We start from the raw sequence: 27946 nt of genomic DNA, 5'->3' as shown, positions 1-27946 counted from the left end.
AGTGGTCTAGTTTAGCAGCAGAGTAGACAGAACCAAACCAAGGCAGAAGAACTGGAGAAATTAATCAGAATGCAGCCCAGAGAAACAAAGAGATGGAAAAATTTAAAAGAGAGGTTAAGAGTCAAGGGAGATAAAATCTAACAACACTCTTTAGAGTTCTAGAAAGAGAGAAGGGAGAGAATCATAACAGAGGCAGTGTTTGAACAGATTATGGCTAAGAATATACCAGAACCAATGAAAGAACATGATCCTTAGATTCAAGTAGCCTAGAGACTGTTGGGGGCACCAAGCGTGGTAGCAGGGAGACCACTGAGATGTCTGTTGCCATCCTGGGCAGAGCTGATGGTGGCTGGGACCAGGGTTGTTGCAGAAAATGGTTGCTAGAGCTGTATGTTTTGGAAGGAAAGACGACAGTACTGATTGTGTATGGTGTAAGAGAGAGAGAGGAGTGAAGTTGAACAGGTGGATGAATAATGGAGGAGGGAGTGGGGGAGAACCAAGTGAAGGAGGGGGAGGATCCAGAGTTGGCTTTGGCCATGTTGAATCTGAGATGCCTAGTAGACAAAGTCAAAACAAATAAGTAGGGACTTCCGTGGTGGTGCAGTGGTTAAGAATCCGCCTGCCAGTGCACGGGACACGGGTTCCCTGGTGGTGCAGTGGTTAAGAATCCGCTTGCCAATGCAGGGGACACGGGTTCGAGCCCTGGTCCGGGAAGATCCCACATGCTGCAGAGCAACTAACCCCGTGCACCACAGCTACTGAGCCCATGCTCTAGAGCCCATGAGCCACAGCTACTAAGCCTGTGCGCCACAACTACTGAAGCCTGCATGCCTAGAGCCCGTGCTCCACAACGAGAGAAGCCACTGCATTGAGAAGCCTGCCCACCGCAACAAAGAGTAGCCCCCGCTCAACACAACCAGAGAAGAGCCCGCGTGCAGTGATGAAGACCCAGTACAGCCAAAAATAAATTAATTAATTAATTTAAAAAAAGTAAAACTAATTTCTTTTTTTTTTTTTAATTTTTGGTTGCACCGTGTGGCACACGGGATCTTAGTTTCCCCACCAGGCATTAAACCTGTGCCCCCTGCAGTGGAAGCTCAGGGTCCTAACCACTGGACCGCCAGAGGAATTCCCCATCTAATTTTAATATTTTAATCTCACCTGATCCATCCAGAATCATTTTGACATTGGATCAACATACACATTATCCAATATTTTTTGCGTTAAGTCTGAAACCACTGTGTGATTTACACACATGTCATCTCAGTCTGGACTCACTCCGTTCAAGTGCTCGGTAGCTTCGTGTCGCTGGGGGCCACCAGATGGGACAGCGCAGGGTGGATGATAATTAAAGCCACGGCCGGATGAGGTCCCTCAGGCAGGATGTGACCAGAGAAGAGAAGAGACCAAAGGCTGAGGGCTGGGGTGATCCAGCGTGTGGAAGTCTGGCCAGAGAGAGGGAGGAAAATGCAGAATGGGCTGTGGCTCGGAGCTTGGAGAAGAAACTTTCATGGAGGAGGGAGTGGTCAGCCATGGTGAATGCTGCTGACTGTTTCTTTAAGATCAGGACAGGCAGCTGGCATTGGCTTGGCTGAGTCAGGTGGCCAGTCACCCTGATTGGGGAGAACTTGGCACCTCTGAGGGCTGAGAAAGAAGCCAGTGTGACAAACATATATGAGCACAGGTGATGTCCCTGTTTCACACAAGGGGCCCTGCCCTGCCAAAGTCACAGGCCACAGTGGGCTTGTCTGACTATAGGCTGGGCTCTCAGCACTGGAAACTTGACCTTGACAGTGACTGGGGCACAGAGGAACTGTTTTTATGTTTTTGATTTTTTGTTTTGTTCTGGTTTGGGCTGCACCGCGTGGCTTGTGGATATTCCCTGGCCGGGGACTGAACCTGGGCCACGGCAGTGAAAGCCCAGAATCCTAACCACTAGACCACCAGGAAACTCTGGGTTACTGTTTTTTTAGGTAGTTTTTTTCTTTTTTTTAATTTGAGATAAAATTCACATAACATAAAGGTCACCATTTTAAGCACTTTAAAGTGTACAGTTCGGTGGTCTTTAGTCCATTCTCAATGTTGTTCAAGCATCCCCACTATGTAATTGCAGAACATTTCCATCACCCAAAAAAGAAGCCCTGTGCCCATCAGCAGTCATTCCCCAGACCCTCTCTCCCCAGCCCCAGGCAATCTCTACTATGCTCTCTGTCTCTAAAGATTTGCCTATTCTGGACATTTCGGATAAATGGAATCACACAGTATGCAGCCTTTGTGTCTGGCTTCTTTTCTCTTGGCATAATGTTTTTGAGGTTCATCCCTATTGTAGTATGTGTCAGGGCTTCATTCCTTTTTTATGAGCCAATAATAACATTCCACTGTATGGATGGACCACAATTTATTTCTCCGTTCATCACCAAGTTTCCACCTTTCGGCTGTATTGAATAATGCACGCATTTGTGTGAACTCTGTTTTCGGTTCTGTTGCGGAGCTGCCTGGGCATGAAATTGCTGGGTCATAAGGTATTACGCCTTGTTTCAAAAAAAAAAAGAAAGAAAGAAAGAAAGAAAGAAAACAGCTGCGGTTGAATTTCCCCTTCGGGTCCCTCATGTCATCTCTCCATCTGGCCTTTCCTCCGGGTGCCCCGAGTCTGATGGTGCTTATTCCCATGTACATTTTGTCCTTTTACACCCAGGCACACCCCCCTATATTATGTAGCTTTCAACTTTACCTACATAGTATCACAATCTCTGTGTAACGTAACCAAGTTGATCAATCGCTCTTATTCTTTTTTAAAAAAATATTTATTTATTTAATTAATTTATTTGGCTGCATTGGCTCTTAGCTGCAGCACGCGGGACCTTCGTTGTGGCATGCGGGGTCTTTCGTTGCAGCACGCAGGTTTCTGTCTAGTTGTGGTGCGCGGTCTCAGTAGTTGTTGCGCGGGCCCGGTTGCCCCACGGCATGTAGGATCCTACAGGTTCCCTGGCCAGGGATCGAACCCGCGTCCCCTGTATTGGAAGACGGATTCTCAACCACTGGACCACCAGGGAAGTCCCCGCTCTTATTCTTTTATTTGGGATTCTCCTGGACGTTTCCTTACCTGTCACGGAGATGATAATAGAATCCACCTCCTCAGAGGGCTGTTCTGAGGATTAAACGTGTTACTATGTAGAAGCTCTTAGAGCCTGGGCCAGAGGCAGGCCTCATGGGGTGTGAGCTATGATGATGATGGGGGAAAGACCACCCTTCTTGGAGCGTCGCTGTGGGCAGACCTTCTGCTGGTTTCTCGTTTTAATATGATCTTTCCTATGCCATGACCTTGAGCATGTTGTGTGTGCCTTTCCCCAGGGCAGGTGTCTGGGAGCAGAATTGCTGGTCTAGGTCCGCATCCCTTACAGCAGCTACCTGACCAGGGGTAGCCCAGCTCCTTTTCTGACGGCCTGTGTCCGTGTCCACCCGTGGCCACGGCACCCGAAGTCTCCCATCTCCCCAGCCTGGCCGACACACACGAGTCTGCCTAGCTGACGGGAGAAAACGGAGCCGCCATGTCCATGAAATTCATGTTTCTCCTACACATCCAGTAAAACATCTTTTCACCTGGCCTTTGACTCCTGCAGTTTCACCCATCCTTCCTGGGACCCTCCCCTGTGTTTCTGTTGGGTCCTTTCTGGGAAAATGTCACTGTAAGGCCCAGTCTGCGTGGTCGAGACAACTCCTAGGACCCATTCTGTGCTCGAGGCCGCGATACCCAGGTTCACTTCTTCATCCCCCAGTCTGTGGGGGTCCTCATTTTCCCCAGGAGGAAATTGCCAGTCAGAGAGGGTCAATGCCTTATCCCCAAATCACGCCCCACAAGCAGGCGTGTCTGACCCCAGAGACCAGGGAGTACTTTCTAGAACACTGTTACACTTCACACTCTTCGTGATGCTGGGACCTGGGTACTGACCGGGCCGTGAACTCAGCCCTCTGGGGTGGCACACTGCTGGCTACCAGGCTCTGTGCTCACCCAGTGCCTGTTCAGTTTCCTGTGGCCACTGTAACCCATGACCACAAGTTAGGGGCTTAAAACACACGTTGATTCTCCTACAGTTCTGGAGGTCAGAAGTCCACAGTGAGGCTTCACTGGGCTAAAATCAAGGTGTTTCCAGGTCTTTTCCAGCTTCTAGAGGCTGCCTGCATCCCATGGCTCATGGCCCCTTCCATCTTTAATCAGCAGGGTAGCATCGTCTCTCTGATCTCTGTATCTGTCCTTGCATCTCTCTGACTCTGATCTTCCTCCTTCTCTCTTCTAAGGACCTTGTGGTTACATTTAGGGCTCACCTGGGTAATCCAGGATCATCTCAAGATCCCTGATTTCATCATATCTGCAAAGTCCCCTTTGAACATAAGGGAACACATTCACAGAGTCTGGACATTAGGATGTGGACGTGTCGGCGGGGGGGGGGGCATTATTCAGCCCACCACAGTGTTTGACAGGCTTCCTCTCCTCTGAAGAGGGGAGTAGGGTTCCCATTTTATGAAGGACATTATGGAGGCTCAGAGAGGGAAGGGCACTTGCCAGAGGCCACGCAGCCCTGTGGGTCCAGGGCCCCACTGGGTGTCTCGTTAGCATGTCAATTTCGTATCTGTTCAGTATCAGACTTGGGTCCCACTCAGCGCCCCACCCGCCATCTTGCCTCAGGTCCCCACCCAACAAATGGTCTCACCACTCGCCAGGTCCCTCAGGTCAGAAACTTGAGGGTCACCTTGTCCCTTCTTCTGTCTCCACCACCTCATAGGAACAGTGTATCAGAACAGAGCCACTTCTCACCTGCGCGGCTGCAGCGGGGTCTGAGGCACTGTCGTCTCCTGTCACCTCCTGCCTGGTCTATTGCTGTCACCTCCCCCCGCCCCCGCCCCGGCCTCCCACCGTCTCCTCCACACAGCCGCAGAGGGACCTTTTAAAAACATAAGTCAGATCTGGGGACAGTGGTCCATAGTAGTACCTATTTTCTCGGTTTGTTGTGGAGATAAAATGAATGAGCCAGTGCCTGTACCGGGGCCGAGCAGACCGGAAGGGCCCTGGGTGGTAGCTGTTACTGCTGTTGCCTTAGTATCATAGCTTCCCTGCTTGTCACCTGCAGCGGCTCCATCTCCCGCTGGGTAAAAGCATCATCCTCACAATGGCCTGCAAGGCCCCACACGGTCTGGCCCTCAGCCCCTGCTCTGTCCTGTCTCCAGCCACACAAGACTCCTCCAAGCTCCTTCCACACACAGGCCTGTCTGCCTCGAGGCCTCCACAGGCTCTTCTCTCTGCTGGGAACATTCTGTGCAGATTTTTAGTCTTTTCTCTCAGCTTTCTGTTTACCTGGCGCCTTGTTAGTGAGACCTTCATCCAAAATAGCGTCCTCAGGGACTTCCCTGGTGGTGCAGTGGTTAAGAATCCGCCTGCCAATGCAAGGGACACGGGTTCAAGCCCTGGTCTGGGAAGATCCCACATGCCGCGGAGCAACTAAGCCCGTGCGCCACAAATACTGAGCCTGCGCTCTGGAGCCCTCGAGACACAACTCCTGAGCCCAAGTGCTGCAACTACCGAAGCCCGCGCACCTAGAGCCCGTGCTCTGCAAGAAAATAAGCCGCCGCAATGAGAAGCCCGTGCACCGCAACGAAGAGTAGCCCCCGCTCACCTCAACTAGAGAAAGCCCGTGTGCAGCAACGAAGACCCAACGCAGCCAAAAAATTAATTAATTAATTAAAATAAAAAATTAAACAAAAACAAAAACCCAAAATAGCATCCCCAGAGTGCCTGCCCTAGTTTGCTCTGTAGCACTGAACCTGGGCAGTATCTGTTGTAGGATGCCGGCTGCCCTGGTGAGAATGTAAGCTGTTTTTGTGTTCTTTTTAAGAAAGAACAACTTTATCTGATACTCTGTGGATTATTTATTTATTTTGGCTGCATCAAGTCTTAGTTGCAGTGTACAGGATCTTTCATCGCAGTGCGCGGACTCTTCGTTGTGGCGCAAGGGCTTCTCTCTAGTTGTGGCACGTGGGTTCCAGAGCACGTGGGCTCAGTAGTTGCAGCATGCGGGCTTAGTTGCCCTGCAGCCTGTGTGATCTTAGTTCCCCGAGCAGGGATCGAACCCGTGTACCCTGCATTGGAAGGCGGATTCTTAACCACTGGACAACCAGGGAAGTCCCTGTGAGGACACACTTTGGACCAGTTTGTCCACCACTCTGTCCACAGAGCCGACAGCAGTGCCCGGTTCCCAGTAGGCGCTCAATAAGTGGACGGTAACTGAATGAAAGTGCAGAGCCACGCTTGGCATTTTGCTCGGCCCTGCCCATGACCCCGTGGGGTTACTGGGATGCAACCCATTTTGCAGATGAAGAAACTGAGGCCCGATGGGCAGTGAGGGCAGCACCAGATGGGTTCTTGGGTCTGCCGGGCTTTTTCCGCCTCTTGTTGGACACCCTTCCTGGGAGGAGCGAGAGAGGAGGGGGGAGTTGTGCAAGATCGTGGTCACGCTGACCCCCCATTCCCACCCCACCTTGTGTCCCGGCAGGGACAGCATGGACAGTGTGAAGCAGAGTGCAGCCCTGTGCCTGCTGCGGCTCTACAAGGCCTCACCCGACCTGGTGCCCATGGGTGAGTGGACGGCCCGTGTGGTGCACCTGCTCAACGACCAGCACATGGTGAGACCCCTGCCTGGTGCCCAGGGACCCTGGACCACTGCCCCCAAGACCCACCACCCTTGGCAGCCACCTGATGCCTGGGGCCCCCCTCCTCTGCCCTGATTCTTACCTGAATGCCCAGGGCGCCCCACTTCTGTCACTGACACCCACCTGGATGCCCGAGGTTCCTGTCCAGTGTCCCCAACACCCATCACTCACCCAGCCCCTCAGAAAAATCCCAGCCTCTGTTTCCGACACCCAGAGATTCCCCCATCGCCTGCCCAACCAGCACAGAGACGCTGACCTCTGTCGCTACCCGCAGTGCTCCAGTCCCTCATGGTCCCCAAGCCGTGAAACAGCCACCAGGACACCTGTACATAGCCAAGCGCACCCCTCAGGCCACCCCAGCCCCAAGTGCTCCTGCACCTCTACTCTCAGAACCACAGCCTGGACACTTGTCCCCAGTGTGACCCTCCCCCGAGGGCCCTGACCTGCCACTCGTCTGCCCCTACAGGGCGTGGTCACAGCCGCTGTCAGCCTCATCACTTGTCTCTGCAAGAAGAACCCGGATGACTTCAAGACATGCATCTCCCTGGCCGTGTCTCGCCTGAGCCGGGTGGGTGTGGTATCAGCGCCAGCTGCGGCGTCCCTGTCCCCTGGGCACCTCTCTGGTCCTCACTTTCCCAGAGATACCATCTAGCTCAGTGGTTAAGGACTCAGGGTCAGAGCCGGGTTCATCCCAGCTCCGTCACTTCCTGGCTGTGTGGCCCTAGGCAAGTGGCTTCACCCCTCTGGGCCTCCTTTGCCTCATGTGTTCAAAGGGGATTATTCCAGTGCCTGCCTCACAGCATAGCTGCTGTGAATTAATCTGTATAAAGAGCACAGGGCCGGGCACACGATGAGCACCCAGGAAGTGAGGTTGCTCTCCTGTCTGTCTCCCTCTTGCGCCCCCCCCCTTTCTTCTTCCTGCTTCTCCTGCTTTTCCTTCCCTCCTCTTCTGCTCCTCTCACCACCTTCGCCCCTGTCCTGGGAACATGCCCTGAGGCCTCCTGTGGGCCCAGCTCTGTGCAGGCTGACACTTGGGGACACGGATGAGTCAGACCCGAGCCTGCCCTCAAGGAGCTCCCTGTCCTGTTGAGGGGAGGGACGTACGGCAGGGCCAACTCAGGCACAGATTATCATAAAAGGGGCGGTGTGTGCAGTCATGGAGGTAGCAAAGACGTTGCAGACCACCCCCCGGCAAAGGAGGCACTTCACCCAGCCTAGAAGTCCGGGAAGACTTCCTGGTGGAGGTGATCCTTGCCTGAGTTGATACTTGGAATAAATATAAGTGTTTCCCGAGCAGGTCAAGAGAGGCCTGTGTTCTCAACCAAAGAGACCAACACACCAGCTTATTCATCCGTATTTTCATTCATTCACCACACATCCAAATTCTCTCGTGGGCCAGGCTTGGTGGGGGAGACACAGACAGTAACAGCGGGGGGGGGCACCTACCGTCAAGGAGGTGGCTCAGAGCAGGATGGGGCTTGCTTCCTGGAGAAGGGGTTTTCAAGGTAGCGTAGGAGTTTGCCGTGAGGAAAAAAAGTTGCTAATTCCCCCACCTCTTCCCTGATCCCTTCTCGTGTCTGACCTTGTGGTAGGCCCGGGGACCCAGGAATGGGTCAGACCCAGTTCCTGCCCCTGTGTAGCTTTGGGTGTTGGGGGAGGGCCACAAGGGAGCACTCTCCAGGGAGCCGTGGGGTCCAGGCGCTAGTGAAGGCAGCCCAGGGCATCGTGAGGCGCAGAGCTGGAGTCCCCTTCACAGAAGGGGATCGGGTTGGCCGAGATTTCCTGCCCACTCAACGCCAGCTTTACTTGGAAAAACCGACCAGTCCCAGATCCAGCCAGTCACTCGCCGTGTGCCCGAGGCTTCCTCACCACCCTCCCTGAGCCTCAGGTTTCTGCACCTTAAAACTGTCAGGTCACAGCCACCCCTCCCCGTGCCCCGACCCATGCCTCGCCCCCCTCCTCTGCCCCCAGATCGTCTCCTCGGCCTCCACCGACCTCCAGGACTACACCTACTACTTCGTCCCGGCGCCCTGGCTCTCTGTGAAGCTCCTGCGGCTGCTGCAGTGCTACCCGCCGCCAGGTACTGCCGAGCCCACCCGGGCTGGGGTCTGGGGGCCTCCGACCCCATGGCTGGGCAGGAGGGCCGGGTGCTGGGGGTCTGTGTCAGCAGTCCTCTGAGACTGGGCTGGTGCCTCTAGCCCCTGTTCCGAGGCTGCAGTGGGGGCAGCGCTGAGCCCAGGGCCCACGCTGGGAGGCCCTGGATGAGCGTGTTGTATGAGGCTGTTGGAGTCGGGTTGGGGGAGGGTGGGCAGCAGAGAGCAGGGCGTCCTCCCGGCTCAGCACAGACAATGGGACAAATCGCTTGTTTGTTGACTCCCCTGCCCTGGGCCTGGGTCCCTGCAAAACCAGACTCACTGGAATGTCGGGGCTGTCGTCGCATCTGTTACAGATGAGGAAACCAGGGCTTGGAGAGGGGAGGGCCTTGCCCAAGGTCACCCAGCAGGTCAAGGGGCGATTCCAGGCCATGCAATGGGGGTTGGCATAGCTCTGCTAGGGGATTTCATGCCCTCTTTGCTCATGGTCATGACCGCTGGTGTGGACGGAGGGTACTGCAGTGAGCTGGTACTGCACTGGGGTGTCCAGGTGCCCCCAGCAGAGCTGGCGAGGGGCAGCTGTCCATGAAATAGAGACACCGGGCGACTGAGGCTTGGAGAGAAGACGTTGCCTTTCCCAGGCAGCGAAGGAAGAGCAGAGCCTGCCTCCTGAGTCTCTGCTCTAAACCCTTTCCCTCTACCACGTGGGCCGTGGCTCCCCCTGAGCTCCTGTATCCTCGGCCGTCTGACCTCACAGAGCAGTTTTGAGGGACCCTGTGCTGAGGTGCTCAGCACACAGTAGGCGCTTGATAAACCAGTGCCCTTCGATTCAGCCAGGGTGCTAAGCACCTGCTGGGGGCCAGGGAGCTGGCGTGTAGCCCCAAATCTTCACAGCCAGCTGGGTGTGAGCGTGTGTGTGTGGGTGGGTGTATGGGTGTGTGCGTGCGTGCACACACGCACACACTGTAATGGAGTGTATGATGTAGGTAACACCCAAGGCCCCTCCCAGCCAGTGAAAGCCAGGGGTGAATTTTGTCATGAGGCCCTGGGGAAGCCTCGTCCCCACTCTGGGCCTCTTTTCTCATCCTGTAAGGAAGATCATAGCTAGAGCCTAAGCCCTCTTGCATCTGGAAGCCCCGTCTCAGAATTTTGGGGTGTGCCCTGGGCAAGCACCTCACCAACTCTAATCCCCTGCCCTGTGAGAATTGCAGCCATTCCCCCACCCCACCCCCACCCAGTGCTGGGCAGGGAGGGGCTGCTCCGATTTATTTCCAAGTAATTTATTTTTTATTCAGTTGCACCAGGTCTTAGTTGTAGCAGGCAGGCTCCTTAGTGGCAGCATGTGGGCTCCCTAGTTGCAGCAGGCGGGCTTCTTAGTTGCAGCTAGTGGGCTCCTTAGGTGTGGCATGCAAACTCTTAGTTGCGGCATGCATGTGGGATCTAGTTCCCTGACCAGGTATCGAACCCGGACCCCCTGCATTGGGAGCGCAGAGTCCTATCCACTGTGCCACCAGGGAAGTCCCGTAAGTCTCTTTTAATCTCGAAGAATTCCCCCTTCATTCCATGACACTGGCCTTCACTGCAACCTTTGGTTAAGAAAAATTTTGGACATAAGGATAACTTGGGAGAACAGTAAAATGACCACACCCAGATGCCCCCGACCCAGACTCAGTGGAGCTTTACCACTTTGCTGGATTTGCTCCCTTGTTCACTCACTGTCTTGGACACCCAGTTGCTGAATTACTTGAAAGTAAGTGGCAGGGACTTCTTTGTGGCTCAGTGGTTGAGAATACTCCTGCCAAAGCAGGGGACACAGGTTCGAGCCCTGGTCTGGGAAGATCCCACAGGCCATGGAGCAACTAAGCCCGTGCACCACAACTACTGAGCCTGCGCTCTAGAGCCCGCGAGCCACACTACTGAGCCCACATGCCACAACTACTAAAGCCCATGTGCCTAGAGCCCATGCTCCACAACAAGAGAGGCCACCACAACGAGAAGCCTGTCACTGCAACGAAGAGTAGCTCCCGCTCGCCGCAACTAGAGAAAGCCCGCGCACAGCAACAAAGACCCAACGCAGCCAAAAATAAATAAATTAAATAAATTAATTTTTTTAAAAAAGTGGCAGACATCATAACACTCCCCCTCACCCCAAAATATTTCCGCAGATGTTTCTTAGAATCAAGAACACTACAAAACCACAATGCTCTTATCACACCTAAGAAGATTTAGAATAACCTTGGGGTCATCAGCTACCCAGGCAGCAAGCTGCCCTAATTGTCCATAGCATTCTTTTTATGGCTTAAAAAATACAGTCTAGGACCACAAATTAACTGGTTACATCTTTGTCATTTTTTTTTTCCATCTGGAATAGCCCCACCCTCACTCCCAGTTTTTGAAGAAATGGGAAAGTTTTGGGTTGCGGTGTGTCCCGTGTTTTGGATTTGGCTGATCGCTGCCTGCGTCCTTTAGCTGGTTCTCTATCTTGTGAATTTCCCCATAGATTTGGGTACAACGTTCTTTGCTAGAGCACTTGACAGTTGTTCTGGCCGCTTGGTGTTGCCTCACAGGTGAGGGAATGGCAGTTCCTGGGGTTTGTGTGAGCTCCTAGCTGGCAACTGTCTCAGGCACTCAGACCCCTCCTTGGGAAGAGCCGGGTTTGGGGGTGTCTCTGGGGAAGGTTCCTGCAGCTTTCTTTGCTCTATGAGACTCCTACAGTGCATGCGTGCTGCGGGAGGGGAAACGGGGGCTCCCAAGGGTGGAGCCTCTGGCCCAGCGGAGTTAGAACAGAGCAGGACGAGAGCTCAGGTCTGGAGTCATGTCCTCTGTCAGCCTCCACTGGTCACCTGGGGACCCAGGAAGGACTTGGGGGAGTAGGGCCCCAGCCTGAAGCTGCAGGGCCCGCACTCTTCCTCTGGAGGATAGGAGCCATGGCGTGGCCCCTGCCCCTGGCCCGCGGGCCGGGCCGGCAGGGAGCTCAGCCCAGGGCGTGCCCTCTGGTTCCCCAGAGGACGCGGCCGTGAAGGGGCGGCTGGTGGAATGTCTGGAGACCGTGCTCAACAAGGCCCAGGAGCCGCCCAAGTCCAAGAAGGTCCAGCACTCCAACGCCAAGAACGCCATCCTCTTCGAGACCATCAGCCTCATCATCCACTACGACAGGTGCCTGCCTGCTGCGGGGCAGGGAGCCTGGCCTGGGAAACGAGGGCTGAGGGCCTGGACTCCGGGGCCTGAGGGAGGAGGGGGGCTGGGGCCCGGATGCTGGGTCTGAGGGAGGAGGGGCTGGGGGCCTGGGTTCCTGGGTCCTAGGGGAGGGGGCCTGGGAATGTGACTTCTAGCTAGGGGGATGATGGGAGTGTGAAACGCTGCCCTGCCAGATTGGCACTGGGCCCCTCTTGAGGGGCAGAATTCCCAAATATCTGTATTTGGGCTGGATGCCCAGGTGTCTGGGTCCCCGGGAGTGGTCATGACTGGGACAGAGGGCAGGAGTTAAGAGCTGAATCAGCTGAGGCCCGGTCCTCCATCTCCTCATGTCATCTGGGTGTCTTCCCTGCCCCCACCCCGGTCTCTTCCTCTTTTGCCGGCAGCGAGCCCAACCTCCTGGTCCGGGCCTGTAACCAGCTGGGCCAGTTCCTGCAGCACCGGGAGACCAACCTGCGCTACCTGGCCCTGGAGAGCATGTGCACGCTGGCCAGCTCCGAGTTCTCCCACGAGGCGGTCAAGACCCACATTGACACCGTCATCAACGCCCTCAAGGTGTGGCCTTTGGGAGCCCGCCCCCGGCCACACTGACCTGGCCTGTGTCTCTTCTGCTCCCTCAGAGAGGCCCTGGGGTGGCCGGCCCATGCCGGGAGGGAGCCTAGAACACACCCTGCCTGCTCTCCTCCCTCAGACGGAGCGTGACGTCAGCGTGCGACAGCGGGCGGCCGACCTCCTCTACGCCATGTGCGACCGGAGCAACGCCAAGCAGATTGTGTCAGAGATGCTGCGGTACCTGGAGACGGCCGACTACGCCATCCGCGAAGAGATCGTGAGTCCTGGCAGGGGCAGGACGCCCAGACTCCTGGGTCTCCAGATCGGCATGCGCTGAGCCCAGATGGGGTGAGTCCACACCCCGCCTCCCCGCCGTGGGCACACTCGCACGCCCCACCTCCCTCCTGGCTGGCAGGTCCTAAAGGTGGCCATCCTGGCTGAGAAGTACGCCGTGGACTACAGCTGGTACGTGGACACCATCCTCAACCTCATCCGCATCGCGGGCGACTACGTGAGCGAGGAGGTGTGGTACCGTGTGCTACAGATTGTCACCAACCGTGACGACGTCCAGGGCTATGCTGCCAAGACCGTCTTTGAGGTCAGCACCCCCGTCTCACCCCCACAAAGGGGCAACAAGGCAGAGCAAGGACAGCTGGGCTGGTGGGGCAGACAGCCCGGGCCTCCATGCTGCTTCCTCCTCCTCAGAGGGGCCTTGGCCGCCTGGGGCCCTCCAGGGACACAGGGGCCGGGCCTCCACGAGCTCATACATATGAGGGTCAGCAGGGCGTGGGGTGCCTAGTGTGTGGCCACCAGTCCCCAGGTCCCGGCAGTTTCTCACTCCCTCTGCCCCAGAAAAGAGGGCCCGTTCTGCCCCGTTTTACTCCCTGTGTGATCTCCAGCTAGTCACTTAACTGCTCTGTGCCTCACTTTCCCCATCTATAAACCCACCCACAGCAGAGTCACGAGGCTTCTGCAGTTAATAGGAGTCGAGGGCTCAGCGCTGCGCCTGGCACGTGCTGAGCGCTCCTGAGTCAGGATGGCACCACTCACCGCTGTCCCTGCCCCCCAGGCGCTCCAGGCCCCCGCCTGCCATGAGAACATGGTGAAAGTCGGCGGCTACATCCTTGGGGAGTTTGGGAACCTGATTGCTGGGGACCCTCGCTCCAGGTGAGGGGGTGAACGCACACAAACTCCTGAGGGGTCTGGGGCCCTGGGGTCCGCCTGCGATCCCGGGAAAGGTCCCCCTGAGGGAGGCGGCTCCTCTTGTGGGGGCTTCTGGGAGAGGGCGGCGGAGCCGGCCACCTGCTGACGCGCACCCCGGCCCCGCCCCCTGCAGCCCTCCAGTGCAGTTCTCCCTGCTGCACTCCAAGTTCCACCTGTGCAGCGTGGCCACCCGGGCCCTGCTGCTGTCCACCTACATCAAGTTCATCAACCTCTTCCCGGAGACCAAGGCCACCATCCAGGGTGTCCTGCGGGCCGGCTCCCAGCTGCGCAACGCCGATGTGGAGCTGCAGCAGCGTGCCGTCGAGTACCTCACCCTTAGCTCGGTGGCCAGCACGGACGTCCTGGTCAGAGCCCCAGTCCCCATGTGCCCCTCCTCTGCACCTCTGTCCCCTGCTCCTCCCCGGGACGCCCGACCCTGACCTGCTCCTGCCCCCCAACCCACACCCCCTGACCCCGCAGGCCACAGTGCTGGAGGAGATGCCACCCTTCCCCGAGCGCGAGTCGTCCATTCTGGCCAAGCTGAAACGCAAGAAAGGGCCGGGGGCCGGCAGTGCCCTGGATGATGGCCGGAGGGAGTCCAGCAGCCACGACATCAACGGGGGCGTGGAGCCCACCCCCAGCACCGTGGTGAGTCCCGTGGGGCTGGGCCGCCGGGGCTGGGCCCAGCCATGCCGTCCTCTCTTTTCACCTGTGCCTGCATTCCCTGCAGTCCACGCCCTCACCCTCCGCCGACCTCCTGGGGCTGCGGGCAGCCCCTCCCCCAGCGGCACCCCCAGCTCCCTCGGGTGCGGGCAACCTCCTGGTGGACGTATTCTCCGACGGCCCGGCCGCCCAGCCTAGCCTGGGGCCCACCCCCGAGGAGGCCTTCCTCAGGTACCGCCCGCCTTGGGCCCAGGCCTGCCCCCTTTCCATCTGCCCCCTCCCAACTCCCCCCTCCCTCCCTGTCCCTGAGCCTCTGTCGCCCTGGCTGCCGCCTCCCCCGGCCTCCTGCCTCCCTCTGGGCCACTCTGGACTCTCGGCTGACCCTGGCCACCCTGTGTTGTCCTTCCCCGTCACCACGTCTCAGCCTGCTCTTCCTTCTCTCCTTCCCTCCTCCCCCCTCCCTCTCTCTTCGCCCTCTTGCTGCCTCTCTGGGATTGGCTGCTGCCACGCCTGTCTTCTCTTGTCTGCTCTGGGATTGGATGGCCCAGCGAGCTGGAGCCGCCTGCCCCTGAGAGCCCCATGGCTTTGCTGGCTGACCCAGCTCCAGCTGCTGAGTAAGGGGTGGCCTCAGGGGGTTGGGGGGCAGACTCCCGTGTCCCCAGGGAGGGTTAGGGGACTGGGAGCTCTCATCAAGCTCTCCTGATGAGCTGCAAGGAATTGGAAGGGAGTGAAAAAAGGGCCGTCTGATACAGGGTAGGGGGGTGCTGACGGTACCTGCCAGGGTCCTATTCCCGCTAGAGGCAATTGCCAGTCTGATTCTGGGGCTCTTTGGGGAATCTGGGTATGTGGATTCTGGGCTTCTGTTCCTTCAGGGCTTGCAATCTCCCACCACTAGCTCTGGGCCTTTATCTCTAGCCCCCCCAAGCCCCTTCCCATCTCTCTCCTTTCCCACCTGCAGCCCAGGTCCTGAGGACATTGGCCCGCCCATCCCGGAAGCCGATGAGCTGCTGAATAAGTGAGTCGTGGGTGAGGTTGGGGAGGGCAGTGGGGGCAAGTGCAAAGCACGGAGCAGGAGCCAGGCGGGCACCCGTCATCTTGAGCTCCCACCGCCCCCACCCAGGTTCGTGTGCAGGAACAACGGGGTCCTGTTTGAGAACCAGCTGCTGCAGATTGGAGTCAAGTCAGAGTTCCGGCAGAACTTGGGTGCGTCCGGGGGCGATGGGGTGGTCTCGGGTAGACCTTGGCTTCGGGAGGGCGTGGAAGGAACTCAAGATGGAGCCCTACCTCTCCTCACCCCCCATAGGCCGCATGTATCTCTTCTATGGCAACAAGACTTCGGTGCAGTTCCAGAACTTCTCTCCCACCGTGGTCCACCCTGGAGACCTCCAGACTCATATCCTGTCGGCCTGGCCCCGCCCCGCCCCTCTGGGTCCACCTTCCTGGCAGCTGGGAAGGAGATGGACCCAGATCCAGACCCCTGTTTGGCCCTCTTACTTGAAAGCCTGAGCCCATGGTACTTCTCTGAGATTTAGTGTCATCTGTAAGATGGGGTGGGCCTCTTTAACAGTGACAGTGACATGATGTGATAGGGATGCAGGAGGTGTTACTTCCAGAATCACAGCTGCTCTGGGCCTCAGTTGGTCCCTGTCAGGCCCCTCCCATGTCCTGACCTCGTTTTCCATCGGGCTCGACACCCATGATTCCAGTGCCTCCTGCCCTCGAAAGCCAGGCCTGGGGGTCTTGTTGCCAACCACGGCCTTCTGTGTGACCTGGGCCAGTCACTTGGCCCCTCTGAGCCTTGCTATCCCTTCTGTAAAGTGTAGATCATCCTCCTTTTCACAGGCTTGTTTTGAAGATCAGTGTGGTTCGAAGACCCTGGAAGGGTGGCTGGCATAAAGGAACTGCTTGAGCAGTGTCGTCAGTCCCGTCCCCCTTCTCTGGGCCTCAGTTTGCACAACTTGGAAATGAGAGTGGTTAGACCCTAAAACCCAAGGACCTTTTCAGTTCTTTGGTTCATTCAACATTTCCAGAGGCCTTCTGTAGGCTCAGCTCTGTGCTGGGCAGAGCCCGGAGGAGAGAGACATAAGACCCCATCCTTGCCAATGGGTTGTTGACACAAAGGTAGATGGTGACAACGCTAACTGCCACCATTTTGATGAACCTACCTTGTGCCACACACACTGACAAGTACTTGCGCCGGATGATTTCATTGACTGCTGAGGACACTACGTCCATTTCGCAGATGAGGCTAAGAGAGGTTAAGTGACTTGCCCATAGTCACCGAGGTGCTAAGAGCTGGGATTCAAACCCAGGTCAGCCTTCAGAGCCATGGTGTGACCTGTACCATAATGGAGGTGGCTGAGCCCACTATGGAAGGCCAGAGGAGGCACCTAGGTCAGAGGTTTGGCTTAGGAAGGACTTTGGAGCTAGGCCTTGTACAATGAGCCCTGGATGGCAGCGCCCGGCAGGCTGGGGCTTCCAGGAAAGTTCTGAACCATCAGGTGATGATGGTCAAGTCCCTTCCCCATCACCACCCCCCTGCCCCCCGGGCCGCTCCTGTTTCTGGCTTCCTTGACCACGGGCGGGCACAGCTGGCCGTGCAGACCAAGCGGGTGGCCTCGCAGGTGGACGGTGGGGCGCAGGTACAGCAGGTGCTCAACATCGAGTGTCTGCGGGACTTCCTGACGCCCCCGCTCCTGTCCGTGCGCTTCCGGTGAGTCAGGAGGCGGGGCGCTGCCGGGTGGGCGGGGATTCCGGGGCGAGGGTGTGGTCTGACGGAGCCCTCCCTCCTCTCCCGCCAGGTACGGGGGCGCCCCCCAATCCCTCACCTTGAAGCTCCCGGTGACCATCAACAAGTTCTTCCAGCCGACGGAGATGGCGGCCCAGGACTTCTTCCAGCGCTGGAAGCAGCTGAGCCTGTGAGCCGCGGGGGGGGCGGAGCCAAAGCCGCCCTCAGGGTGGGCGGGGCTGGGGCTTCCAGATCCCTGACTTGAACCTTTCCCGGCCCCCAGCCCCCAACAGGAGGCGCAGAAAATCTTCAAAGCCAACCACCCCATGGACGCGGAGGTCACTAAGGCCAAGGTGAGACAGGCTAGACCGGGGCTAGTTTCCCAGCCCTGCCTCTCTCTCCAACTCTGGGATTTGGGGAGCAGTGGCTGCTCAACTTCTGAGCCTCTGTTTTCCCATCTGTAAAGTGGGGCCAGTTTCCACTCCAAAGGGTTTGGGGGAACTGGTGTGCTGCTGTCTGGGAGCTAACAGAGGTCGGGCGCCCTCTGACGGCTCCCCCCTTCCCCCTCAGCTCCTGGGGTTTGGCTCTGCTCTCCTGGACAACGTGGACCCCAACCCAGAGAACTTCGTGGGGGCTGGAATCATCCAGACTAAAGCCCTGCAGGTGGGCTGTCTGCTCCGGCTGGAGCCCAATGCCCAGGCTCAGGTGAGTGGTGGTCTGCGAGGCTCCCTGCTTTGTGTGCATTCTCTGCACCCGGCCCCCTCCTGCCTCTCTGTGTTCTTTTAATCACATGCCTCTGCTCTGTGTCCCTGTCTCCTCCCTCTCCTGTCTCCCTCCTGTCTCTCCATCCTCTGGTCTTCCTCTCCCTTTTCCTCCCTGATTTTCACCTCTCCATATCCCTTCCACCCTTTGTGGCCTCTTTTTTATCTTTCATCCTTTACCTGTCTCCCCTGTCCCTTCTGTCACCTTTCTGATCCCTTGATCCTTGTTCTCTCCTCTCATCATTTATCTGCCCTGTATCCCCCTCCCCCCCTAACCCCCCCGCCCCGGGCTCTCCATCCTCTCTGCCTCCTCCCTGAGTCCCCCCGTCCCCCCAGATGTACCGGCTGACCCTGCGCACCAGCAAGGAGCCCGTTTCCCGTCACCTGTGTGAGCTGCTGGCGCAGCAGTTCTGAGCCCTGGACTCTGCCCCCGGGGATGTGGCCGGCACTGGGCAGCCACCAGGACTGAGGCAGCCGTGGTGGATGGGGCAGCGAGGGGACCTCCGCTGGTGACAGGGAAGACCCCGGGGTCGGGGGGTGCCTAGGACCTTCCTCCAGCCTTTTGTATTTTTATTTTTGTTCATCTGCTGCTGTTTACATTCTGGGGGGTAAGGGGGAGCCCCCTCCCTCCCTTTCCCCCCCGAAGCACAGAGGGGAGAGGGGCCAGGGAAGTGGGAACGTCCTCCCCTCCCACCCCACCCTGTCGTAGCCCCTCCTGCCCCCTCCCTGTCCAGGGGCTGTGTATTATCGTGAGCGAATAAACAGAGAGACGCTAACAGCCCCATGTCCTTGTCTGTGTCTGGCGCTTACGCCCAGCGGTCAGAGGAGTGGGGTGAGGGCATGCAGAGTGTGGGTGGCCAGGCCCCTCAGCCCATGCGTGGGGCTCTGAGCAGACAGCAGCAGCAGCAGCCGCCGTGGCCCCAACTGCAGGGCCACCAGTCGCCATCCTGTGCCTGGCTCCTCAGCCCCCAACACCAGGTAGCAGGCTCTTGGCACCTGTGCCCGATGGACCACCTCCTCCGCCTTCTCCTCTGGCTGCCCCGCCTCTGAAGGAAGGACAGGGAGGGCCGAGGTGACCAGTGGGGCCTGGACAATTAGGATGCCAACCTGCGGGGGCCACCCCCCACCCTGGGCCTAAGTTTGACTCCTGACAGAGGAGAGCCTTACAGCTCCAGCCAGCTGTCGGGACCTGAGACGATCACGGACTTTCTCCCCCTCTTCCCACCCAGCCTCAGTCCCCCACTTTCCTGGGGACACTGCGTGTGCAGCCCTAGGTAATCTGCTTAGCAATACAGATCATAAACACGCAGGAGATGTTTCCCAGGTGCTGGGCGCTGGGCTCCAGGGAAGACCTCCCGTAACCCTTCTGAGGACCCTGCCCCACTTACAGGTGGGAAGCAGGTTGGGAGGTGGAGTCGCATAGCTAGGAAGGGACAGTCGTCTGCCCCTTCCAGGTGGAGCTTTTTACCATTTTGTTACATTCATCAGGGTCTTCGCTGGGGTGGTAGTGCCACTCTAGGTCCCTTCCTTTGTCTCTCTGGGCCTCACAGGTCGTATGTGACAACTTTTCCTTCTGGACCTGGGCTCCGTGGAATCTACCACCCCTACTCCACCCAAGACTATTGGCAAAGCGTGCACTTGCAGCACTAGAGCAGGAGTGTGTGGATGTGGGAGCCAGGCTTGCCTGGCTGAATCGTGGCTCTGCTGCTTATTAGCTGAGCCTGTTTCCTCATCCATAATATGGGAATGATGACGTAACAAGAGATAGCCCTCACCTATGAGGATGAAGTGAGTGAGTACACAGAAAAGCACTTGGCAGGACATGAGGCCTCAGTGTTAACTATTAGGGTTAGCCAGGAGGTCCTGAAACCTGCAGATTGGGACCTCCCTGCCCCTCCCTTGCCTTCCTGTCAGTGTGCACCGCCCAGTCCTCACAGACAGCCAAGCCCACTTCACAGCTGGCTTCTCCTACCAGTTTCCCCACCATCACCTTATGAGAGCTGGGACTCAGTGTCCCAGCCTGTGCAAAGGGGGCGCTGTGCCCGCCGCTGACCTGGTGGAAAGTGCGTGGCGGTGACCAGGGTGTAGAAGGAGCGGAAGAGGCGCCGACGCTGCTCAGAAGACGGTTCTGAAGGGGGAAGAGGGACAGGGTAACAGAGAGCCCCTCCCCAGCCCACGCCCCTCCCGGCCCCGCCCTCCTCTCAGTCACCTTGATCCCCCGAGGGCTCCACCGTGAAGAGGCAACGTTTCAGTTCCAGGTGGAGGAGCAGCAGCCTGTGGGAAAAGAGGTGTCACGGCCAGAAAAGAGGGGATGAGGACCCCCAACGCACTCCCCGGTCTGAGCCCTACCCGAGGATGTCCGTGTGCAGGGGGAAGCCCGCGGGCAGCGCTCGGGATCCCAGCGGCAGGCAGGCCCGCAGCGGGTCCAGCAGTGGCTGCCACCAGCGCTCCAGAAGCTGCAGGGGGCGTGGTCAGCGAGAGAGGCGGGGCCGGTGGGTGTGGTCGGGGGGATACCAAGAGAAGGCGGTTTGGCCAGGGCAGGGGAGGAGAACACAAGGGCAGAGGGCAGAGGGGACCGTGGAAGGGGCGAGGCCTGGAAGGATGCTGTAAGAGGGAAAGAGGGGCCGAGCTGCGGGGACGGTGATTGGAGCATAGCCCGAAGGGGGCGGGGCCTAAGAGGGGCGGGGGCGGGACCAAGGGCGAGTCAAGTGTGAAGAGCGCACTCGCAGGTCAGGGTGCTCAGAGAAGGGTCGGGGCTCGCGCGTAGCAGGTGAAATAGGGGAAGAGCGGGACGTAGCCCAGATTCACCTGTGCATCCAGCTGGCTGAGGGGAGGGCGCGGCCCGCAGAGCAGACACAGCTCCAAGCCCGGCAGGAGCGTCAGGGTCAGAAGCCGGTGCGGCACCTGAGGCAGCCCGCAGGGTGAGCTGGCCGGAGCTCCTCCCCTTCTCATCGCAAGCCCCGCCTCCTCGAGACAGCCTCCAGGTCCCACCCCTTGCGCGCTCCTCCCCGCCCCCACCTTCCCCCTGCCCGCCCCATCCACTCACTCACCGTGGGACTCCCGTGAGGCAGGTACACCGGGTAGTCGCGAGCGGCCTGCGGCGGCAGGGATCCCACCAGCCAGGGGAGCAGCACGGCTTCCGGCATCCCCAGCCGCCACCAGCTCTCTGTCGCTGCCACCACCCGGCCCGACACGACCAGGCTGACGAAGGCTGTGTCCGCAGCCTCGGCGAACCCAGAGAGGGCTTCCTGGGTAAGGGAGGCAGGCCGGCTGCGAGTCAGGAGACCTGAGCAGGACCGACAGTGACTTCCCAGGTGCGTAAGGAGTGGGAAGAGATGGCCATACAATTCAAAGCTTGCCTGGTGGCCATGCTCATGTGTCTCACCCTCCCTGGGCCTGAGTTCCTTCACCTTCACATGCAGGTACCATCCCAAGTCACAGTGTGAAATTAAACAGGTAGGGTGATTGCTCCATAGCCTGACACGTCCTATTGAAGCTAATACTTGTAACAGCAGCAGCTACGGTTTATCGCGTTGTATTATATGCCAGGTAGGCGCAATCTACAACCTACTGAAGCTCAGAGAGGTCAAGTCACCTGCCGAGAGTCACAATGCTGGGAGGCAAGCCATGCCAGATGAATCCAGAGCAATATTTAAGGAAGGGGAGATAGAGATCTCCGAGGCAGAAGGAACAGGATGTGCCAGGGCAGGGAAGCTGGGAAGCTGGGAAGCTGTGGGGATTTGTGAGACTCATGAGGCAGCTGGGAGAGGGTGGACCGTGGAGTTAGTAGAGATTAGGGCGAGCAGGCTGGCGGGCGTCAGATTCCTCAGGTCCTCAACACCAGGCTGAGGGGCTGAGACCTTGTCCTGGGGGTGATGGAAAGCCACGGGTGGACTGTGACCAGGGGAGGGGCAGGGGCAGCTCGGTGTAGAAAGATCCTTCTGGGGTCAAGGCGGGGGTTGGACTAGAAGCCAAAAGGATAGGAAGAGGTTGAGGCAATGGTCCAAGGGTAAGAGGATGGGGACTGAGCCAGGGCCAGAGGGACAGTTTTAAGAGATTACAAGTCACTCCCAATACCTGCAGCAGGGACCCCTCTGGAGGAACCACACAGTCCACACACTGGGTCAGGTCCCCGATGAGCTCTGAGTCCCCAAGGAAGCTGTCGATGAGGCGGTAACTGGCCTAGCAGAGGGAAAATGAAGAAGCCTAGGACCCAGGTAGTACCCAGATCTGCTGCCTCCTCCTCAGAAAACTGGCCCTACTGGGCCTTGCTGAGGGGTGTCAGACAACCAAGCTGCCCCCTGAACCCACTGGGTCAGGCTGCCCCGGGGGCTTCTGGGAACTGTAGTTCCCAAATATCAGTAACCAGGTATCCTAACTTCCCATCCTCATGTCCTGCAGCCTCACCCTCAGCTCCTTCTTCAGTCTTTCTATGTTGCGGATATTGGTCAGCTCTTCAAGTCCCACAAGAAGAACCTAGAAGAACCATATAGGAGAGCAGGGGACCTGGATAACTGGTTATAAGACAGGAGGGGCTGGGACTCAGACTCCTGTGTCTGCAGGAGGAGGAAACTGGGGATCTAGGCTCCTTAGTCCGAGGCAGGAGGGACTGGGTTCCAGGATTCCTGGGTCCCGAGGGAGAGGGATGCTGAGAGTTCAGGTTCCTGGGATTGGAAAAGAGGGTTGGGGAGTCTCACCATGGCCCCAAACACCATCTGGAGTAGCCTCTCCAGCCTCAGCTCCGAGGTGCCCTCCTCAGATGACAGAACAATGAGGGTGATGCTGTGAGAAAGGAAGGCGAGAAGGAAGAATGAGTCCAGGCCAAGGAAACAAGGCAGGGAGGAGAGTAGGGTCTGCCCTTGATCCTGGATGCCAGCTACATACATGCCCGAGCACAACCTGCTTTTCATTCAGAGACACTCAGGGATCAGAGAGAGTAACTGACTTGTCAAAGATCCCACAACCAGGTAAACAGCTGGCGTTGGAGAGCTGGATGGCCTCGGGGTCGTCTTCAACAGGGGCTATCACCCTGGCCCTGCCCCCAAGCTACCCTTGGAGACCTGTCGTGGAAGCTCTTCCACACCACGGTTGTGTCCTCCGTCTTCGCAGAGCTCAGCTGCACCTCGAGATTCTGCCCAAACATATGGACTCCATTGAGGGAGCCGATGACAGAGAATGGGAGCTGGGGAAAGATTGGGGACTTTAGACAGGAGCCCCCAAATCCCGTCCCTCTATGGGAACCAATGACTCAGGTCCCCAACCCCCTCCTCTCTCTAGATCTCCTGGCCCCTCCTCTTCGGGGAACCAGGGTCACTGGTCAATTGCACCCTCGACCCTCCAAACTCAATACTGAAACTTCCCCAGCCCCTACTCCCTTGAAGACCCAGAGTCCAAGCATCTAAGCCCCTTCTATTTCGGAGATCCAGGCGCCCGGGGCCCCACCTGTTGGCGGGCGGGGGCGCCGCCGCGGCTGCTCCTGCAAAACAGAGGGACCCCGCTGGATGCCGCGAGGCAAAGCAGATGTACGGTGCCTTCGGTCCCCTCCTCCCCCATTTGGAACCCCCGCTTCCCAGTCCCTTCGTGGGGACAGTCAATGCCCGCCTTGGAGCATGCCGGTAGTCACACTAAGTCAGGTTGCGGTCCGAAGCCGACAGAGGGCGAGACGGGGAGCTGACTGGAAGAGGACTGGATTCCCGCCTTCTTCATCCAACTCAAACCCCCATCAACTCCTATTCCAGCACCTCCCCCAAGCCCCGTTACGCTCTTTTCCGCCCCAGCCGGAAGTCACAATACCTCTAACAAAGATGGCGGCTAATTGTATTTGCGAAGCTTCCTAGTCGCTCCTTGAAGAGGTTTGACTCTTTAACTAAGAGAATGAAGAGCCCGACTTGAAGGTAGTGACTGCGCCAAGGCGTTGCCTAGTAACCATCACGTAAACTGGTACGTTTCACATTCTAAATTGACAAAGAGCTGTGCCACACTCAAAGATGGCGATGGCGACGGTGCCGAGGCGTTGCCTAGCAACCGCTTTGGCCTGGCTTTCCGTTTTGTAGTGGCAGTACTATGCCACACTCAACGATGGCGACAGTGCCTAGGCGTTGCCTAGCAACCACCATTCAGTCCTAGTTCTCTTTTAAGGCTAGAAACAGCTGTGCCCCTCTCAAAGATGGCCGCATGACGAATCCCGAGTACTTCCTTTAGAGCAAAATCTCCCCCCTCCCCCTCGAGGATGGTTTGGTCCGGCGCGCGTTGCCTAGTAACCCACAAATGGCCTGGTTGTTTTTGCTGTTGGAAAAAGAGAGATGAAATCCTTTATTTTCCAGAATCGGAAAATAATATTATTTGTAATGAATTTATACATGATAGTGTGTTGTGCGGAATGTGAAAATACTCCCCAAATCCTTTCCCTAAAATAAAAGCTTTACAGTTTAACACAGAATATTCACGTTTTCACAGATATGATTACTGTGTTAATGTTGTTTTCAAACTTTCTTTTTCTCATGAAACCGTATAAATACACTTCGTCTTTTTTGAATGTCCTATTCTAACCTATATTATGGATGTAACAACGTAGATTTAGCCTATCCTATGCTGACATGCATTTGGTTCTCACCTCTGTGTGTTTAAAGTGATGAAGTAAATCTTCATTAAGTTATCAATTTAGTCAGCTAGATCTTTTCTCTCTCTCTCTTTTTTTTAACATCTTTATTGGAGTATAATTGTTTTACAATGTTGTGTTAGTTTCTGCTGTATAACGAAGTGAATCACCTACATGCATAGCTACATCCCCATATCCCCTCCCTCTTGCGCTTCCCTCCCACCCTCCGTATCCCACCCCTCTAGGTGGTCTCAAAACACCGAGCTGATCTCCCTGTACTACGCAGCTGCTTCCCACTAGCTATTTTACATTTGGTAGTGTATATATGTCAATGTTACTCTGTCACTTCGTTCCAGCTTACCCTTCCCCCTCCCCGCGTCCTCAAATCCATTCTCTACGTCTGTGTCTTTATTCCTGTCCTGCCCCTAGGTTCAACAGAACCATTTAGATTCCATATGTATGTGTTAGCATACCGTATTTGTTTTTCTCTTTCTGACTTACTTCACTCTGTATGCCAGTCCATCCACTACAGATAACTCAATTTCGTTTCTTTTTATGGCTGAGTAATATTCTATTGTATAAATGTGCCACATCTTCTTTATCCATTCGTCTGTCGATGGACACTTAGGTTGCTTCCATGTTCTGTCTATTGTAAATAGTGCTGCAATGAACATTGTGGCACATGACTTTTTGAATTATGGTTTTCTAGATCTTTTCTCTTTTGTGAGAACAGTTGCCCTCATTTATCCAAATATATTTACAAAATATATAGTAATATTAAAAAACATTTGTTTCTTTTATTTTTTATTTATTTATTTTAAAATTTGTTTATTTATTTATTTTTGGCTGTGTTGGGTCTTCGTTGCTGTGCTCGGGCTTTCTCTAGTTGAGGTGACTGGGGGCTACTCCTCGTTGCAGTGCGCGGGCTTATTGTTGTGGCTTCTCTTGTTGCGGAGCACGGGCTCTAGGCGCGCAGGCTTCAGTAGTTGTGGCACGTGGGCTCAGTAGTTGTGACTTGCAGGCTCTAGAGCTCAGGCTCAGTAGTTGTGGCGCACGAGCTTAGCTACTCCGCGGCATGTGGGTTCTTCCCGGACAAGGGATGGAACCTGTGTCCCCTGCATTGGCCGGCAGATTCTTAACCACTGTGCCACCAGGGAAGCCCACATTTGTTTCTTTTAAACATGTTTTGTCTGCACTCTGAATTTGATTTCTAATAGATGATAAGAAATATTAAGACATTTACCCTGCACATTAAATTACATTAAACTAGAGGGAAAGCTGCATAAAATAACAAATAAACTAAAATATCAATTTCTCCCTGTAGTTCTATGAATTTTTTCTTTAGTCCACTTATATTTATTTTCTACTGATATATTTAGATTTATTTCTATCATTTTGTTTTTATATTTCTTGTTCTGCCTTTTCAATGCTTTTTTCCTCCATTCTTATCTTTTACTGGATTTTTTGTTTGTTTGTTTCCTCAGTCCATTATTTTCTCTCTCTTCTGGTTTCAAATTTATACACGAATTCTCTTTTATTTTTATTGGTTATCCTTGAAACTTTACCTTACACATTTAATTCAGCAAAAAGTTAAAGACCTTAAGCCCTCTCTCAAATAATACAAAGAGAATATAACACCTTAACTCCATTAAACTCCCTCCCAGACTAACCAACTAGTGTTGTCAGCATTTTAGTTTGACTTTTTTTATGCCCTCGTTGAATATATTTATTTTATGCAGGCAATATTTATTTGTAATTACATAAACGTTTATGATTCATGTTGCTCTTCCTCTTCTTTCTTGTCTCTCAGATAATCTTTCCAGGTTAATTTAAAATTTTCCTACTTCCTGAAGTACTTCCTACCGAAAAACTGTTTCTCCCCTCACCCCATTTAAGGAACCGGCTTGCTCCCCTTCATGGAGCAAACAAGGGCACCTCTTTCTTGTTTTCACTCCCTCCTGCTGCAGCAAGAGTCCCAATAAAGGCTTGCCTGAATTTCTTGTCTGGCCTCTTATCAATTTTTATTGATGAAAGAGGCCAAGGGGGCTTCCCTGGTGGCGCAGTGGTTAAGAATCCTCCTGCCAATGCAGGGGACAAGGGTTCGAGCCCTGGTCTGGGAAGATCCCACATGCCGCGGAGCAACTAAGCCCGTGTGCCACAACTACTGAGCCTGCACTCTAGAACCCATGAGCCACAACTACTGAGCCCATGTGCTACAATAACTGAAGCCTGCACGCTGAGAGCCTGTGCTCTGCAACAAGAGAAGCCACCTCAATGAGAAGCCCGCGCAACGAAACGAAGCGTAGCCCCTGCTCGCCGCAACTAGAGAAAGCCAGCACACAGCAATGAAGACCCAATGCAGCTAAAAATAATATAAAAATTTAAAAATTATTTTAAAAAAGAGTCCAAGGACCCTGGTGGGTGACACGTGGAACCTCTGGCCAATAGCCTGTGAAGAACTGAACCCTGGTAACAATGACAAGAATGAGTATGGGAGAAGATCCTTTCTAGTTGTGCCTCAAGGTGATTACAGCCCTGGCTGACACTTTGATTATAGTCTCTGAAGCAGGGGACCCAGCTAAGCCATGCCTGGATTCCTGATCTACAGAAACTGCGAAGTAACAATGTTGTTTCAATCCACTGAATTTCGGGGTAATTTGTTACACAACACGAGATAACTTAATGTCCTTTATTTCTCCTATTATTTTGCATATTGTGGTTCATTATGAACCTGACAATTCCAGTACCTGGAGGTGGGGGACCTACATCTGTTAACTGTTGTTTCTGTGGACTCTAATTTCAATCTTTGCCTCTGTGCTGGTGGTCTTTGTGATATTCATCAGAGTCCTCTAGGGAGGATTCACTTCTACTTCTGCAGGTTGTCAGGAGTGTTACTATCCTGGAACTAGATCAGCTGCCCTGGACAGCTCTTGCTCAGCTGGGGAACTACACTTAAGTTTTACAAATCACAGCTGGCTTCAGGCTCTTGGTAATGCCAGTGCAGTCCCATCTGGGGCAGGAAGTTCGATTCCAACTGCATCTTTTTAAAAATTTTGTTTCCTCTGTGGGGGAGGGAAGATACTTGAAGACTACCCATACCACTTATGAAACCACCAATGTCACAAAAACAATGTCATATCACCTAATGTATCATAATGCCAGAAGCTGAAGTCCAGGCTAAAATATCTCATTGTTTAACTTACCGTTTGTAATACATTAATGGAAATGGTTAAAAATCAGTTAATGGAGCCAATCACGCATTCAGCTTATCTAAAGAAAAGTTTCCTTATGGTTAGGAGGCAATTTTAGGTACCATTTTAATCTCCTTACCTATTTATCATTTTGCCTTTCTCCAACTTACTTTTATCTTCCTTATAATTTTTTAAAATTTAATTACCCTAGCATAAAAAAGAAGGGAGCTGCTTTAGATTAAAAGAAATTTAGGCCATCT

At 55.3% G+C, this 27946-nt stretch overlaps 2 protein-coding genes across 3 annotated transcripts in view; one reads left to right on the top strand and one right to left on the bottom strand.

Annotated features, from left to right (window-relative positions):
- AP2A1 (adaptor related protein complex 2 subunit alpha 1) overlaps positions 1-18675 on the top strand; it is a 36102-nt gene extending 17427 nt beyond the window's left edge. Inside the window, exons 5-23 of the mRNA XM_060085105.1 lie at positions 6546-6675; positions 7169-7270; positions 8674-8782; positions 11801-11951; positions 12377-12545; positions 12682-12819; positions 12958-13140; positions 13612-13709; positions 13879-14110; positions 14226-14393; positions 14476-14639; positions 15367-15423; positions 15529-15611; positions 15712-15812; positions 17000-17121; positions 17210-17326; positions 17420-17489; positions 17707-17841; positions 18234-18675. Of these exons, the coding sequence (XP_059941088.1) occupies positions 6546-6675; positions 7169-7270; positions 8674-8782; positions 11801-11951; positions 12377-12545; positions 12682-12819; positions 12958-13140; positions 13612-13709; positions 13879-14110; positions 14226-14393; positions 14476-14639; positions 15367-15423; positions 15529-15611; positions 15712-15812; positions 17000-17121; positions 17210-17326; positions 17420-17489; positions 17707-17841; positions 18234-18311 (2407 nt within the window). The 3' untranslated portion in view covers positions 18312-18675. The remainder of the gene's footprint in view (positions 1-6545; positions 6676-7168; positions 7271-8673; positions 8783-11800; positions 11952-12376; positions 12546-12681; positions 12820-12957; positions 13141-13611; positions 13710-13878; positions 14111-14225; positions 14394-14475; positions 14640-15366; positions 15424-15528; positions 15612-15711; positions 15813-16999; positions 17122-17209; positions 17327-17419; positions 17490-17706; positions 17842-18233) is intronic.
- FUZ (fuzzy planar cell polarity protein) lies at positions 18299-23930 on the bottom strand. Of its 2 annotated transcripts, XM_060085103.1 has the most exons (12): positions 23521-23654; positions 23340-23373; positions 22958-23079; positions 22595-22679; positions 22305-22373; positions 21975-22079; positions 20948-21145; positions 20706-20801; positions 20247-20353; positions 20107-20171; positions 19951-20025; positions 18299-18943 (listed from the first exon to the last, which is right to left on the bottom strand). In XM_060085103.1, the coding sequence occupies exons 1-12, from the start codon at positions 23601-23603 to the stop codon at positions 18717-18719; spliced, it is 1266 nt and encodes a 421-aa protein (XP_059941086.1). In that variant the 5' UTR covers positions 23604-23654; the 3' UTR covers positions 18299-18716. The 2 variants fall into 2 exon arrangements, with proteins under 2 accessions (XP_059941086.1, XP_059941087.1); XM_060085104.1 differs by lacking the exons at positions 23340-23373; positions 23521-23654 and adding an exon at positions 23691-23930.
- Positions 23931-27946: the final 4016 nt, after the last annotated feature.

This window comes from Mesoplodon densirostris, chromosome 19, assembly GCF_025265405.1.
Source record: "Mesoplodon densirostris isolate mMesDen1 chromosome 19, mMesDen1 primary haplotype, whole genome shotgun sequence".
NCBI lineage: Eukaryota > Metazoa > Chordata > Mammalia > Artiodactyla > Ziphiidae > Mesoplodon > Mesoplodon densirostris.
Note: the sequence above shows the minus strand (reverse complement) of the source record. Positions and strands in the feature narration are given on the sequence as shown.